General features: G+C 44.7%; 1 protein-coding gene across 1 annotated transcript; it reads right to left on the minus strand.

Annotated features, from left to right (window-relative positions):
- Positions 1 to 12,322: 12,322 nt before the first annotated feature.
- On the minus strand, positions 12,323 to 15,678 carry LOC120676432 (upstream activation factor subunit UAF30-like). Its single transcript, XM_039957695.1, has 2 exons — positions 15,379 to 15,678; positions 12,323 to 12,691 (listed from the first exon to the last, which is right to left on the minus strand). The coding sequence occupies exons 1-2, from the start codon at positions 15,544 to 15,546 to the stop codon at positions 12,560 to 12,562; spliced, it is 300 nt and encodes a 99-aa protein (XP_039813629.1). The 5' UTR covers positions 15,547 to 15,678; the 3' UTR covers positions 12,323 to 12,559.
- Positions 15,679 to 16,297: the final 619 nt, after the last annotated feature.

A 16,297-nucleotide genomic window follows, 5' to 3' on the forward strand; every position in this document is an offset into this window, starting at 1 on the left:
AACATTGTACATGCACAGCTAAGCTTCCAAAAAACAGGGCAGTAGCACAAGGAAAAGGATCACAATAAAACATACAAACAACACTATCAGTTCATCACGTGTCTTAATGATCCAGAAATTAAGTAGTAGTACTACACTAGATATTAGATATTAGTATTTAGATAACTTGACAACATGCTACCCTCGTGCAATCTCCTCGCTCTGCAAACGTAACAGAGTTTAGAATTGCTTCTTCATCCTCATCATCCACATAGGCAATGTCATCTTCCTGATAATCAGGATCTTCAAATTCAGATTCCCACTCTTCTTCATCCACCTCTCTAGCCACTCTTGTACTCCTCCTAGGTTGAAGCTATTCATTAGTATCCATTGCTTCTCCAAGGACACTCCATGGTATCCCTGTCCCCGACATTTCTCCCACATCTTCCTGCTCCCTAAAGACAACCACCGCATGATCATCCCCTCCCTCAAACAAAAATCCTTTTTTTAGTATCTAAAAAAATCCTTGATCTTCAGAAGCATCACTACTTAGGAGCACTTCATAGTTACTCTTTCTGGTAATCTTCTCCTTCTTGGACATCAACTTATTATTGAATTGGATGAGAGTTGAGGCGCTCTGTTGTCAGCCTATTCCTTCTCTTTGTATGATGCTGAAACCAAAAACCATAATTTAAACATCACCACATATACATTAAATTGGGACTAGAGAGCAATTAGTAGAGACTAGAAACTAACATGTTCAAAGGTGCTCCAATTCCTTTCACATCCAGAAGAGCTAGATGTTAGTGAGAGGACTCTAATAGCCATTCTTTGCTAGTTGGTAAATCTTTAGATGAGATCTGGGATGATCAAGAGATCAAGCTAAATTTTAGCAACTTTTCTAAGAATATGATTTCTAGATGGATGAAACGGGTGGAAATAGTCTCCTCAGTTCAGCTCAATCAGGATGAGGATGCTTTGGTGTGGGCTTATGAAAGCTCAAAAATTTACTAAACTCAATCCCTTTATGCCATCATTATTTTTTTGGGAGTTCAAACGGTTTGCAGTTTACACCCTAGCAATTTGGAAAGTGAATGTTCCACCTAGAGTTTTAGTTTTCTTAGGGTTATTATCAAATAACAAACTGATGACGGTTGACAATCTCTTGAAGAAGGGTGTTTCGAAACATTGCTTTGCCAATTCTGTTCTGAACTAGAGAGCATCCCAGCACCTCTTTTTTAATTGTGAGGTCACAAAGTGTATGTGGGGCTATGTAAAAAAAATTATTGGGGTTTTGATAGATTATTACATTGACTTAGCGGAGAGATGATTATGTGAAAAAAGTTATGAAACTCTAAACTGCATCTCTACTAGAGTTGCGTGGAGTATTTGGCTAACTAGAAATGACTTTGTATTCCATGGACAGAATTGGTCAGATATCAAGATGGTGCTGAGGAAAAGTTGCAGACTTGTGAGGGATTGGCTGCCAATGTTCAAGCCAAATTTGCGCGAGAGAATGTTCCAATGGTTCAACTTCTTGGAGGAGGTCCTGCAGACCCCTTTGACGACCGACGCTTCATAAAGAAGATCAAGACCAGAGAGATGAATTTGGGCATGATGATGCAAACTCTGGAGAACAGGAAGAAGGCAGACAATAGAGCCTAAGTAGATTTCCTTTTAGTGTGTTGCCTTTTTTCTCTGTTCTGAATTGTTGAGTCTGCTACCTGCAAATCTGGCTTCTAAAATAATCCTGCACTGCAATGTTTGGGGGGGGGGGTTATGGCTGGTTGTTCACAGATTAGTTGTACCCACAATTCTTTTTCTTGGGAATGCCCACCCTAGGTCTGAGAGATCTTGAGCTATAAACTCTTAACTCATGTTTGCTTCATTCATGGCAATGGAGCAGGGCAAACTTGCCTTTTCCTCTAACAAACGCTAGGTGCTAGGCAGGCGCTAGCCTACTGACAAGTGCGTAGGAAGATTAAACGTAGAATAAATGTGATTAGTAGTAACTATTAAGCACTATGTAATAATAATAACACTACTAAGTGTGAACATACCTCTTGCTATTGCTGCACACTTGTTGGCATCTTTCCTCCTTGAATTCTTGCATCCAACAGCAGGTAACCATCAAAGAGAGACAAGTTAATAATATGAAAACCAAACAATCAAATAATAGGGAAAGAGTAGAAACTCCTCTATGAGGGGCAGCTCAATATTGTACATGCACAACCAAGCTTCCAAACAACAGGGCGGCAACACAAGGCAAAGGATCACAATAAAATATATAAACAACACTATCAGTTCATCACGTGCCTTAATGGTCCATAAATTAAGTAGTAGTACTACACTAGATATTAATATTTAGATAACTTGGCAACATGCTGCCCTCATGCAATCTCCTCACTCCGCAAACGTAACAGAGTTTAGAATTGATTCTTCATCTTCATCATCCTCATAGGAAATGTCGTCTTCCTGATAATCAGGATCTTCAGATTCTGATTCCCACTCTTCTTCATCCACCTCTCTAGCCACTCTTGTACTCCTCCAAGTTGTTCATTAGTTCCCATTGCTTCTCCAAGGACACTCCATGGTATCGCTATCCCCGACATTTCTCCCTCATCTTCCTCATCCCTAAAGACAACCAATGCATGATCATCCCCTCCCACAAAGAAAAATCCCTTTTTTTAGCATCTCAAAGAAAAATCCTTGATCTTCAGAAGCATCACTACTTAGGAGCACTTCATAGTTACTCTTTCTGGTATTCTTCTCCTTCTTGGACATCAGCTTATTATTGAATTGGATGAGAGTTGAGGCGCTCTATTGTCAGCCTATTCCTTCTCTTTGTATGATGCTGAAACCAAAATCCATAATTCCAAAATCACCACATGTACATTAAATTGGGACTAGAGAGCAATTAGTAGAGACTAAAAACTAACCTCTTCAAAGGTGCTCCAATTTCTTTCACATCCAAAAGAGCTAGATGTCAGTGAGAGGTTTCTAATAGCCATTCTTTGCAAATCCAATTTTCCTCCTCCTTGAAGCCTCCACCAAGATGCTACAAAATGAAGTGAAATGTATCAAACATGTGCAAAATTGATTGCAAAAAAATTTGGACAGAAGTGATTGCAACAGCTTACACGGATTGAACTCAAAGCGTTCACATCTCCTTGCCGTCTTGAGAAGGATCCATGTCTCTTTTGGAATTTTTCTCGGTCCTCATTAACGGCCCTATATTCCTTACCATCCTCACCATGATTAAAGGTCTCCGCACATTGCATGAATTTTTCTACTATAACTGAATCAGATAAGATTGTTGGATTGCTATAATGGAGAATCAAGCCTGTCTTTCATCTTCTTGTCAACAATAGCCATCACTTATCAGTAGTTCCTTTCCACATTTCCAAATGCCTTCTTGATCTCCCTCTTTGCCTAGAGAAGTTCTCCATACACATAACCCATAGATGGATTCACATACCCATCAACCAAGTAGAACTTTCACCAAGGGCTCAAAGACCTTCAAACAAAGGGACACATCTTTCCAAAAATGAATATTCATCACCGTGGTTGTGGCATCTTTGCACTTCTTGGTCTTCACATTAGGTAAGTCAAACCACTTGGAATCAACCATCATCTTCCTTAAACAATCCTTCTTTTCCATCATAATTGCAGTGTAACATAGGCTGTAGCAAATCTGGTTACCCCTGGCCTTATGATTTCTCTCTTCAAGGCGAAGGACCTCAAACATGCCAAGGTTCAGTGGTGGCCATAGACAAAGATAGTGTTCGGGCCCCAGCCCAGCCGGCCCATGCGCCTGAGCTAGCGCAACCGCCGCCGTTGATCACGTACCAGCGTCGGCGGCGCACAAGTGGCTAGGAGAGCCACGATCGATTGTTTCCTTAGGGTCAAGTTTATTTCCATAAGATTAGACATTTGTAAGCTATATATGTCGTACTCTTGATTGGAAGGAAAATAGGCTGGGAATTAATCTCAATTGGCCTCACGGGGCCATCCCAAACCCTCCTGTCTCTCTCCCTGTCCTCACGCACTCAATGCCGCCGCCACCGCCATCTCCAGTGCTCACCCCTCGCAGTCACGGCGCCCCTACTCTAGCGACTGCCCAAGCCTCGCCCTCCTTGACAGTGGCTCGATGCACAACTTCATCCACACGGATCTGATGAGCCGCATCGGCTTGGCGACAGCGGGCGCCAAGCTGGGAGTGACGGTTGCCAACGGCGACCGCGTTCCATGCGGGGTGGTGGCCTGCAACATGGCCATGCACATCGGCCAGGAGGACTTCGTCATCAGCTGCTTCGGCATCGACCTGGGCGGGTTCGACCTCATCCTCGACGTCGAGTACTTATGGACCTTAGGGCCGATCCTGTGGGACTTCGAGGACCTCTGCATGGCATTCTAATGGAATGGGCGCCGAGTCTTCTGGCGTGGGATCGGATCACCTCGCAACGACATCTCCGTGCTGAGCCTGTGCGCTCTCGTGGCCGACCCTGATCGCCCACTCCTCGATGTCCTCCACCAGTAGTACGACGACATCTTCGCCGAGCCGCGTGGCCTCCCTCTGTCCCGCCCCTACGACCATGGGATCCACCTCCTGCCGGGCACGGCGCCAGTGGTGGTCCGGCCATACCGCTACCCATAGCTGCAGAAGGATGAGCTCGAGTGCCAGTGTGCCATGATGCTATCTCAAGGCATCATTCGACCCAGCACCTCCCCGTTCTTGGACCGTGCTGCTGGTCAAGAAGGCAGACGGCACCAAGCGCTTCTGCATCGACTACCGCGCGCTCAATGACAGGATCTCCAAGGACAAGTTCCCGATCTCGGTGGTCGAAGAGCTCCTCGAGGAGCTGCACGGCGCCATGTACTTCACCAAGCTTGATTTGTGCTCAGGCTACTTCAAGTGCGTATGCACTTGGCTGATGTGGAGAAGACTGTGTTCCGCACTCACCACGGCCACTTTGAGTTCCTTGTCATGCCGTTCTGTCACTCCAACACACCGGCCACGTTCCAGGCCCTTATGAATGACGTCCTGCAGTCATTCCTTTGGTGGTTTGTGCTTGTTTTCTTCAATGACATTCTGACCTACAATTCTTTATGGTCTGAGCACCTGTAGCACGTCCGCCTCGTCCTCGACGCACTACGCACCCACGACCTCCACCTCAAGTGATCCAAGTGCTCCTTCGGCTCCCGCTTGGTAGCTTACCTTGGCCACATCATCTCAGCCGAGAGAGTCATGATGGACACTGCCAAGGTGGAGGCGGTTGCGTCTTGGCCTGAGCCCCGCTCGTCCCGAGGCGTTCACGACTTTTTGGGCCTCGCCGGCTACTACCGGAAGTTCATCCGGGACTTCGGGGCAATTGCTGCCCCCCTGACATGCCTCCTGCGCAAGGAGGCCTTCGCCTGGACCGCGGAAGCGCCGGAGGCCTTCACTGTGCTGAAGAAGGCGCTCTCTACTGGGCTGGTCTTGTAGATGCCGGATCTCGAGCTGCAAATCATGGTGGACTGCGATGCCTCCGGCATTGGTTTTGGTGTGGTGCTGCACCAGGGGTCCGAACCTCTAGCCTTCTTCAGCCAACCATTCGTCGCCCGTCACGTCAAGTTGGCGGCATACGAGAGGGAGCTCATCAGCTTGGTCCAGGCTGTGCGGCATTGGCGGTCCTACCTCTGGGGGCGCCGCTTCCTGGTCCGTACCGACCACTACAGACTGAAGTACCTCCTCGACCAGTGGCTATCCACGGTTCCACAACACCAGTGGCTCAGCAAGCTGTTCGGGTTCGACTTCGCCGTGGAGTACCGCCCCGGTCGTCTCAACTCTGTGGCGGACGCCCTCGCCCGCCGCGACAGCAAGTTCGTCTCCGACGACGCCGCGGAGCTCCACGCCATCTCCGGACCATCATTCAGGATCCTCGATGACATCCGCACGGCCACATCCACCGACGAGGAGGCCGCTCAACTCCAGGAGAGGGGCCTTGACGCGCCCTGGCGCACGGTTGCCGGGCTTCTCCACAGCAAGCGCATTTTCGTGCCTGTCCAACATGACCTCTGCTAGCGAGTGCTCTCAGTGGTCCATTCAGCTGGCCACGAGGGCGTTCAGAAGACCCTGCAATGTCTCCGCACTGACTTTTACATCCCCCACGACAAGAAGTTGGTGTCGCACTATGTCCGCGCTTGCCCGACGTGCCAGCATAACAAGACGCCGACTCTGCGGCCGATGGGGCTGCTACAGCCCCTCGAGGTTCCCTCGCAGGTATGGGCGGACATCTCGATGGATTTCGTTGAGGGCCTCCCTAAGGTCCATGGGAAGTTAGTCATCCTCAAGGTGGTCGATCGCTTCTCCAAGTATGCCCACTTCATCACCTTGAGTCATCCATACACGGCTTCTTCGGTCCCCCATGCCTTCTTCGACGGCACCGTTCGGCTCCACGGCTTCCCAACATCCATCGTCAGCGACCGCGACCCGGTCTTCACCAGCCACATGTGGCGTGACCTGTTCAAGCTGGCTGGCGTATAGCTCCGCTTCAGTACAACCTTCCACCCTCAGATGGACGGGCAATCGGAGGTCGTCAACAAGGTGCTGGCCATGTACCTACTGTGTGCTATAGGAGACCGTCCACGAGTCTGGGTCGACTGGCTCCCTTGGGCGGAGTACTGCTACAACACCTCCTACCACATGACACTCCGCGTGCTGCCCTTCGACACATTGCTCCGCGACCGTGACGCCTTCATCGCCGATGTCCGCGAGCATCTTCTTTAGGCACGACAGCACGCCAAGCACTACTACAATGCCCACCACCGCGAGCTGGAGTTTGCGGTGGGCGATTGGGTCTGGCTTCACCTGCTTCACAGGCTGACTCACTCACTGGAGCGCCGTCCCAAGGGCAAGTTGGGGCCTCGCTATGCGGGTCCGTTTCAGGTGATCGAGCATATTGGGCAGGTGGCCTATCGCTTGCAGCTTCCGGAGGGCTTGCGTCTCCACGATGTCTTCCATGTGGGGCTACTGAAGCCTTTCCACGGTGACCCTTCGATGACCACGCCACCCTTACCACCTATCCATGATGGCAGGGTGGTCCTGACTCTCGTTCGGGTGCGACGAGTGCGCTTCCCGTAGGGTGCTCGGGACATTCTCGTGGAGTGGCAGGGCCTATCTCTAGATGATGCGACTTGGGAGACACGGGAGTCCTTTGTCGAGCGCTACCCCAACTTTCAGCTCGAGGACGAGCTATTTCCCAAGGAGCGGAGAGATGTTAGGGCCCCAGCCCAGTCGGCCCATGTGCCTGAACTAGCGCAACCGCCGCCGTTGATCACGTACCAGCGTAGGCGGCGCACAAGTGGCTTGGAGGGCCACGATCGATTGTTCCCTTAGGGTCAAGTTTATTTCTATAAGATTAGACATTTGTAAGCTATATATGTCATAATCTTGATTGGAAGGAAAATAAGCTGGGAATTAATCTCAGTTGGCCTCACGAGGCAATTCCAAACCCTCATGTCTCTCTCCCTGTCCTCACGCACTCCACGCCACTGCCGCGCCATCTCCAGCGCTCGCCCCTCGCAGTCACGATGCCCCTACGCCGGCGACTGCCCAAGCCTCGCCCTCCTTTCTCTCACCCCTACAACCTACGCAGCCGCGGTAATATCACTGAACCTATCAGATAGTGAATGATTTTGCTAGATCAATTGTCTCCTTGAATTTTGGAAGGTTGTTAATACCTTGCAGCATCAAACTGATGGTATGGGTTGCACAAGAAGTTCAAAATATGTTTGGCCTCTTGAGATGCAGCAATGCCTTTGCTCCCATGTTGTTAGTAGCATTATCTATCACAATCTGCACCATGTTTTAAGCACCAACATCCTCAATTGCCTTGTCAACCATCTCATCTATAACCTCACTAGTGTATGACTGATCTGACATCTTCTTTGACTTGATAAAAGTTATTCCCTCACTAGTATTTGTGCACATGTTCATAATACTTCTAATCTTCATATCTGTCCAAGCATCAGTCATGATGAAGCAACTGTTGGTGCCTGTTATGCTCAATAGAAATGGGTTTTGCGTATGCGCACAGAATTACTATTGTAGCACTTCACCTTGAAGTATTCCAGGGTATCGTAAATATCCTCAGGGAAGCACTATGGTTGAAGAGTATCAAGAACTGGTTTGACAAACTTTATTGATTATATCGACCAACTAATTCAGCAGGGGTATGCTAGATAGACAAATAGAATAAATGGCCAGGCAATGACCGTTTGACATAGGAGACTATGCCTTTGAGAGGTAGCAACTGAGAGGACAACAAGCGAGATAAGACACCTGAAACACTTATAAACTACCGAGCTTGCCTCGCTAGACCAAGCTTAGCCTTTGACCTGATACCGGGAACCTAGAGCTTACTTCGGCGGCCTCAGAGAACAACTCAGATAGGGATGGGAAGGGAGTCCAACGACAGTCGGCTACTACTGCTATGAAACATCCGAACATGGTAGACTATGAAGAATGGAACATACTTTCTAGCTAACACTAAGCCATACACCACGTCTGCACTCGGTGTTAGGATTTCTCTTGGGGCCTTCAAGAGAAATCCCCCTCAACCTAGAGAATTAACTTGAATTCACTAGTCCGGGTGAGAAAACCCGTAAAGTAAGGTCCCGATAAACAAGAAAGATAGCTAAACTTGTACTAGAGGAATTACTTCTGCATACAAGTACTTATATTTGGAAAGATAAATAAATACAGAAAGTAAAGCTGACTCAGAAAGATAAAGAAGATAACTTATATTAATGAAGTCAAAGGAAAAGATACTAGAGTTTATACCGAACTTCAATGACGACTCCAAAATCCCGTGACAAGCTTGACTCAACTCTAACTCCCAAACTATTAATCTACTCTAGAAATGAAGAGAGTGAAGAGCTCATTTGGGGGGGTGTACGACTGAGGATGGGGGGGCTATTTATAGTATCTCAAGGTCGGTACCTCCCTAGGCGGCCGCTCCGCTCAGATCGGCAATGCCATGCAGGCAATGCGAGCTTGCAGGGCTACGCTGATGTGCAAGCCATGTCTGGTAGGGTATGGTCAGGTGCCACCATCGAGGCAGCCATTTCTCTCGACCTGGATAGTGGCATCACCTTCGCTTCATGGTGGGGCAGTGGTGTTGCTAGGCAGGCATTCCAGGCAAGAGTCTTTCCCAACCTTCTATCGATAGCAACAGTGTTTTCATATGTCATTTTCCTTATGAGTTGTCGTGATAGCTCCTGCAAATGTTGGTGGATCTCTAAATGAAAACCCAATTCTAGATTGCCGGATGAGGCGGCGACTACATCTTTGATGTCTTTTTCTTCTTGGACGTGGCAATATAGGTCCTTTGGTCCGGTCTTGTTACCTCTGCGGCATACGATTTGGACATCATGTTTCTAAAAAGATGATAGATTTGATGATTTGGTGTTACTTGTGTTACTTGACTTTGCAAGAATGGAACATGAATGAAGAAGATTGTAGTCTTCTAACTTTTTCTGTTTTATCCTTTCTTGTGTTTGCAAGATCTTCATTAAGTTATAGAGCCTAAAAACTCTCATAGCTCTTTAGCAGATACAGGAACTAGTTTATCCTTTATCCAAAAAGCACAACGCACAGCGTGCCACTGTTTTACTTCAACAATTTCAGACATTATCGTGTTTACAAACATGGGTAATGATTTGGCGGTAGAACCCAATTGACATAGTGGTGTTGTTGAGGATCATTTCTCATCCGCAAAAAAAATCATTTCTCGATTTATAGGTGTATAAGCATTTAAGTGGGTAGACAGAGATTCATAACTACTTCCTCTCCTCTCAATTAAATGAGAAATGGTGACAATAATGGTGCCACTTGTCTTTCAATAGATAAAATGTTCCTTGTTCTTTAAATGGCTATGCACAAGCTTGACCTTTGCAACAATATCTTTGATGTCTACTTGTCTAACACTCGAGGAAAAGGGATACCATGAGAAATGAGTAAAATGCACTAGAAGTCCATCAACTTATAAGAGGGTGTCGCTTAGGTCCATCAACTTCAAAATTGCATTTCTAGGCCCATAAACTTGTAATTTGTGTCACTTAGGTCCACGAACTCTGAAAATTCATTCCTAGGTCCATAAACTTGTAATTTGTGTCACCTAGGTCCATACCCCTCCACCTAGCCTTCATGCACTCATATCGCACCAACATGAATCTACACAGTTCCCACACATTGCTGGAGTTTCGTCAGAATGGTGAAATTTGAGCCCCACTTTCAAATCAAGTGCCTAGGGAGGGAAGAGGGGGTGAAAGGCTAATTTTGGAGCTTATTGACATGTATTGGGATTCAAAGGGGGGCATCCAGACCACCATTGGTGATTCTGAAGCTTATATCCAGATATAACCCCGTAATATGGGTGGAGAGTAGGGTGTGATTGCTTTGGAAAGATGGAGTAGGTCATAGAGGGACTCAACAACAATGTGTACAATGGTAGGGGATATTACATCCTCCGTGGCGTGGGTGGCCGGATATGGTGGTGCAAGTTGTTGTGGCGAAAAATCTTGTGATGATATTAGACTTGGGTCAACCTAGAGTGGTTCTCGGTGAGGGGTTGAAAGATATTCATGGATAGCTATACCGGGGCGAGACCTATAAGGGTCTATAGTGACACGATTGCTCATGGATAAAGTTCATGAACCAAAAAAATGCACTTTCGGAGTTTATGGACCAGTTCATAAACAAAAAAAATGCACTTTCGGAGTTTATGGACCTAAGTGACACAAATTACAAGTTTATGGATCTAAAAATGCACTTTCATAGCTTATGGACCTAAGTGACACGAATTACAAGTTGATGGATCTAGAAATGCACTTTTAGAGTTTGTGGACCTATATGGCACACCCGAATTAAATTCTCACACTGTGTGGCAAAGGCAGACTCATGCAAGGCCAAGTTGAGATACAGTGATGCATATGAACATTTTACTCAGCATCTTCAGTTTTTAATCAAAATATCTGAACTGCCAATATATTTCCTGACACACTAATCGCATTCCAATATAGAGTATGCATTGCAAACCCTTATCCAGTAAACCCCTTGAGGTAGGAGAATCTGATTATCAAAAAGGAATTAACATGTTGTGTTGTCTTTCCATTAGAAGTACAACTACACTACCTAGTAATTCTTTAACTGGAAGAGTCTTAATGCGTATCTTCTAATAAAAGGAATCAATTTATTCATTGTTGCAAGACAAAAGGAAATGTTTCATACCTGCAGTGCAGGCACAAAAGAACACGAGTATGACTCTGCCACTATCCCACTATTTTCCAGAACATGGCTTCCAGAACAATCTAAGTATCTAACACATAATTTCAGGCACGTATTGAAGGACTGCTTGACTGAAAGTCAGTTGCTTATGTCCCAAGCAATGTTTTACAGTCGTCCAGTCGAACCTAGTCGCCATGGCACCGATAAGGTGATTAGTCGAGATTAGTCGTCGATCAGGCCGATTAGTCGAGCCTAGTCGTCTGTATAGTCGTCCTATCATACCAGGACCCATATGATATGTATACTATACATTACATTGTATATATCAAGCATGAACACCTCAATGATGCAGTGCTCTAGAGTAGGTTGAGAAGTCCTCGATTGATGCCTATTTGCAACTACTACTTCTGGTGGATCACAAAGCATGGAACTTACTGACTTGGAGTACTTCTGTGTTTGTGGTTTTACTGGACCAGAAACTATGAATGAAGTGATTGCAGCTTGAGCAATTTTCATCTTGGCATGCGTGACCTTTGTCCCAGAACTTGGTACCGGTACTCTTGCTGTTCCTTGTTCTCCTGGTTCTTGTTCAGCAGCTTCACCCCTTTCACCCTCTGCAGCTTCAGCCCCTTGCTCTTGTTCACCTTCATCTAATTGCACAAGCACACCTCTTAATTTCTTCTTCAAGTACATGCACGTCTTTCCTGACCATCTCTGGAGCTTTCGGACATTTCACTGCATCCCCATAACCCCCAGCAAGGTGCTGCTTGAACCTTTTAATTCCTGAAGGAACAACCTTCTTGCAAAATATGCATTGCACCATCTCCTTCTTCAAAGAATACCTAAAACCTAATGGGCCTAATACCAGTCCAGTAGTCCAAACGCCCAGTGAACACGGCCCATTACAGCAAAATTGATCGTTTTTCAGCCTAGTCGGCCGACTAATCGGGCGACTAGAATTCTAATCGCCCAGACCTAGTCGTTACTCCTTATCGGTGTTACAAGAACGATAAGCCCGACTAAGCACGACTAATTGCAATTAGTCGGACTACTGTAAAACATTGGTCCCAAGCATTTTTTTTTCACGTCTTGTTCTTCAGTTAAACTTGAGAAAAGTTATCATACATCAAACACGTCAAAAAGACAAAGACTGCCAAAATAATCACAAAACTCAATCTAGCATGTGCAGTACATAGCCTACCAATTGAAATTTCAGCAACGCAACACTTGCATGATTCCGTCTATCCCAGACAAACATAAATCCATCTGGTTTCCACAGTTTTAATATACAATACCTCTAAATTAATGTTATCACGACTTTGGAACTTTTGGGAAATGAAGCTTCACAATCATTGGGAGTTCAAAGAGCTGCACTTGGGACCTGCCCAATAATACAGTCTTCAGCTTCTCATCACAGTTCACAATGTTCTTATTCGTCGGGTCCTGCAAATCAGGATAGTTACCATCTCAATAATAATTAAAAAAAACCCAACAAAATAATAGTAGATAAGCCACGTAAGGAAAAATTTTGTTTCTGTAACAAAATGGTTCTTTGTTTTGGCACTAATATCTAGCGGTGGAAGATAGAAGGCCTTGATATAGTGGCAGCAGCTTCTTGTTTTTTTTTTCAATTTGCTTATTTGTTGATCTGCTTGGTTTTGACCCCAGTGGATCGCAATATTTGACAATTAATTGTTACTAATATCTTTCACATAAATGAAACCTAGGGTTTTCTTTCTTCCTTTATATTAAGTGAGTTTCGTGCTTTGAGAATGAGTTTCAGAGTTATATTTATGCATTATCTGCATGGACATGCGGACAGGAAGGTACAAAGAATGAGTTGCTTGTCAGTTTATCCTCATACCAGTCTAGCCAATGGCGACCATTGGGACCACAAACAGTTTGGTCATGAGGATGCACTAGTATTCTGACATACAAACAAGCTCAATAACAGATATTATTTGACCCATGTCGGAAAAGATCGCACCTAATAAAATAGTGCTGAAAATAAAAGAACAAATACTGGTAGAATGAAAACAGCCGTGCCAAAATAAAGTTCCCATTCTTGTAAAAAAACTGACATAATCACATATGGAGAAATACCAATAAAATGATACAAATGAAAAACCAACTTTCTAAGCAAAGCTACAGAGTACAGAGCATAAAAGACCATTTCAAACTGAAAAGTGCAACCTAAATAGATATATTGTGATTTGTAAATGCTTTCATCAAGAAGACATACGTGCATGAGAAGAAGCCATTGCTCAGCATCCACACCCCACAACGTCCTGAGAGTGCCAAGCTATCATTTGTTTAGATTAGTTTGAGTTGTTGCTTTGCTAGCTACATGTTAGGAGACTTGATTTGAGTTTTGATTTTTGTTAGCAGGTGTTGTTAGGGCCACCTCTATGTGAAGAGATGGCAGAAAATTTGAAGTTAAGTATGGAACTATCTAGTCACATAAACCAGCTGTTTCGAACCTCTGAAGAGGGCGAGCATGCCTATCAATGGAAACATAGCTATCTATTAACTCCAAATTAAATCAAGCGGAAACCATAACAGTGCCACCCCCATTGTCAGTTCACATGGAGGATATGGAAACAGATAGAATGTCAGGCAACATCAAGGTAGAAAAATTGTCCCACGATGAGGTTACACTCCACAATCCAAATGTTAATGATTATTGTCTGAAAAACTGTGAAAGATAATTTATCATCTTATCAAAGAAAGAAAAAAAGAGAGCAAGCAGCAGACCGACATCTGAAGCTATGCTTGCTACTCTCATCAGTAGCTACTCTCATCATCAGTATACCATCGTGTGTATGTCCACATACTCATTTATCACTTTGAGTATGTTCATATACTAATTCTAAGATACTTCAAATAGATATATGCGGAAAATTTCAAAAGCATCCCTGTTTTTTAAATATATTATGACTATATATTACTACTATATATTAAAAATAGGTATGTCATATACTCCATGTATGATCACATACCCAATGCATATACCATCATATATTGTCTAGTATGATCACATACATACTCTTCGTTGGATCAGATACATCATACATCATGAGATATACACGTGGGAGTAGCTACAAGCGAGTGTAGAAAGAATTTTTCCTATATATATATATGGTCATTTATTATGCACCTTTACGCATGTAATGACAAGTTGACAAAGTCTTGAATTAGAATTATCGACATTGTTTTCTGCCTCACTGATCGATTCCAAGATCATAATGTCTACACTTCAGCAAAGATTAAGGAGATGACATACTGTTTCAGATAATAATAATATTCCCAACTCTTATAGCATAAACCTAAGGCAAAAGTGTATTTTTCATCCCTTAAGTATTGCTAAAGTGTGACATTCATCCCTCTTGTTTCATTTGGTGCAAATCAATCCCTTAACTAGCTAAAATAGTGCATTTATCATCCCACATTATTTTAACAATGGTTTAGTGTCATATAATATTGGTTTAGGTCATGTGATTATCTCACTAATCATGGCCTAGCAACATCTAATATTAAGTCAATCGCTGTAATAATTCAATGTGAATCGGTTAAGTTAATTTTTTGGATAAAATTTTTATGGGGTACCCAATTTAGAGAATTTACTGATTTTTTAGGCTTTATATCTTCAACTCAGCCTATTACATTGCTAAGCAGAGATTAGTCAAATGATAGTGTGGCATAAACTGCCATTAGATTGTACTAAACCATTGTTAAACTAAGGTGGGGATGATAAATGCACCAGTTTAGTCAGTTAAGGGGTTGATTTGCACCAAATGAAATATGAGGGATGAATGCCACACTTTTGTAATACTTCAAGGATGAAAAATACACTTTTTCCTAAACCTAATAGCACAAAACAAAATGTTGGCCAGAACCAGCTGCCATTCTGCTATTTTTCCCATTAGCCTAAAACTTCAGGTTGCCCCCCCCCCCCCCCAACCAAGTGACCAACGTTCTATCAAAGATCTGTGCAAACTAACTCTGGAGAACGAGCAACCAAATCCTGCCGGCTGCTGCAATAAATAATGAGCTCAACCAACACTGAGCACCAGCCATTGTGACTAATTACTGATTATTTCGGAAAGGGGGCAGTCTATTCCCGTACGCACCTGTAGGTTGTGTTCCTTGATGTGGGACCAGACGCGGAGGAAGAAGGAGAGGTGGGACATCTGGGACCGGCCCCCGGCGAACTCCCGCAGCGCAGTCGGCAGGTTCACCAGGTCCACCAGCCCGGCAACCTTCTTGGGGCACTCCGCCACCGCCCGCTGCAGAACCATCTTCCGCGCTGGGGGGGGGGGCCGGCGGGAGGCGCGGCACGGCGGCAGCGTGGGTGGCGGCGGCCAGCGGTCGGCGGAGCCCTCGGGCTCGGGGTCGGGGAAGCTGGGGCGATGGGAGTGGAAGAGCTAGACGAAGGCAGTTGTTGGGCTGACACGTGAGGGAGAGGAGACAAGCTCGGGCTGAGGGAGTTGTTGGGCCATTGGGCTTTAATTTTGAAGTGCTAAAAAATTTTTTGGGCCAAATTTTAGGAAGTTTTGGACCTACCCATACTAATTTTTAGACCACCCACTGGCCTGCGCTACGGCGATGCCGACGAGAGGGCGCCTGTACGCCGACAAACCTGGGCGCGATTATATGTCGGTGCGGGTGATGGTTCGGTAAAGCATCACTTGAACGGTTGGACCGATCCATTTAATTGATTGAGTTATACGGTGCTACTAAATAGAAAAGAGATTATTTGCATACATACAGAAAAAGACAACAAAAGATGATATCATCCACGGGCATGCAAATTCAAAACTAAAAAAACTATAAGTTATTAGATTGAGTATCAAAATTAAATTTAAATTTTATCATTAACCTTCTTATAACAAGATCACACTTATCTTTGTTTGGATGATATTTTTAAAAACATTTTATAATAATAAATAGTTTATTTCGGATCCTAAGAACAAATAATTTAACAACATAAACAAATATTATTTCTATGAACAGAAAATAATCATAATAAACAAATAACAATATACAACA

The sequence above is a fragment of the Panicum virgatum genome, chromosome 5N, assembly GCF_016808335.1.
Source record: "Panicum virgatum strain AP13 chromosome 5N, P.virgatum_v5, whole genome shotgun sequence".
In the NCBI taxonomy this organism is placed as follows: domain Eukaryota; kingdom Viridiplantae; phylum Streptophyta; class Magnoliopsida; order Poales; family Poaceae; genus Panicum; species Panicum virgatum.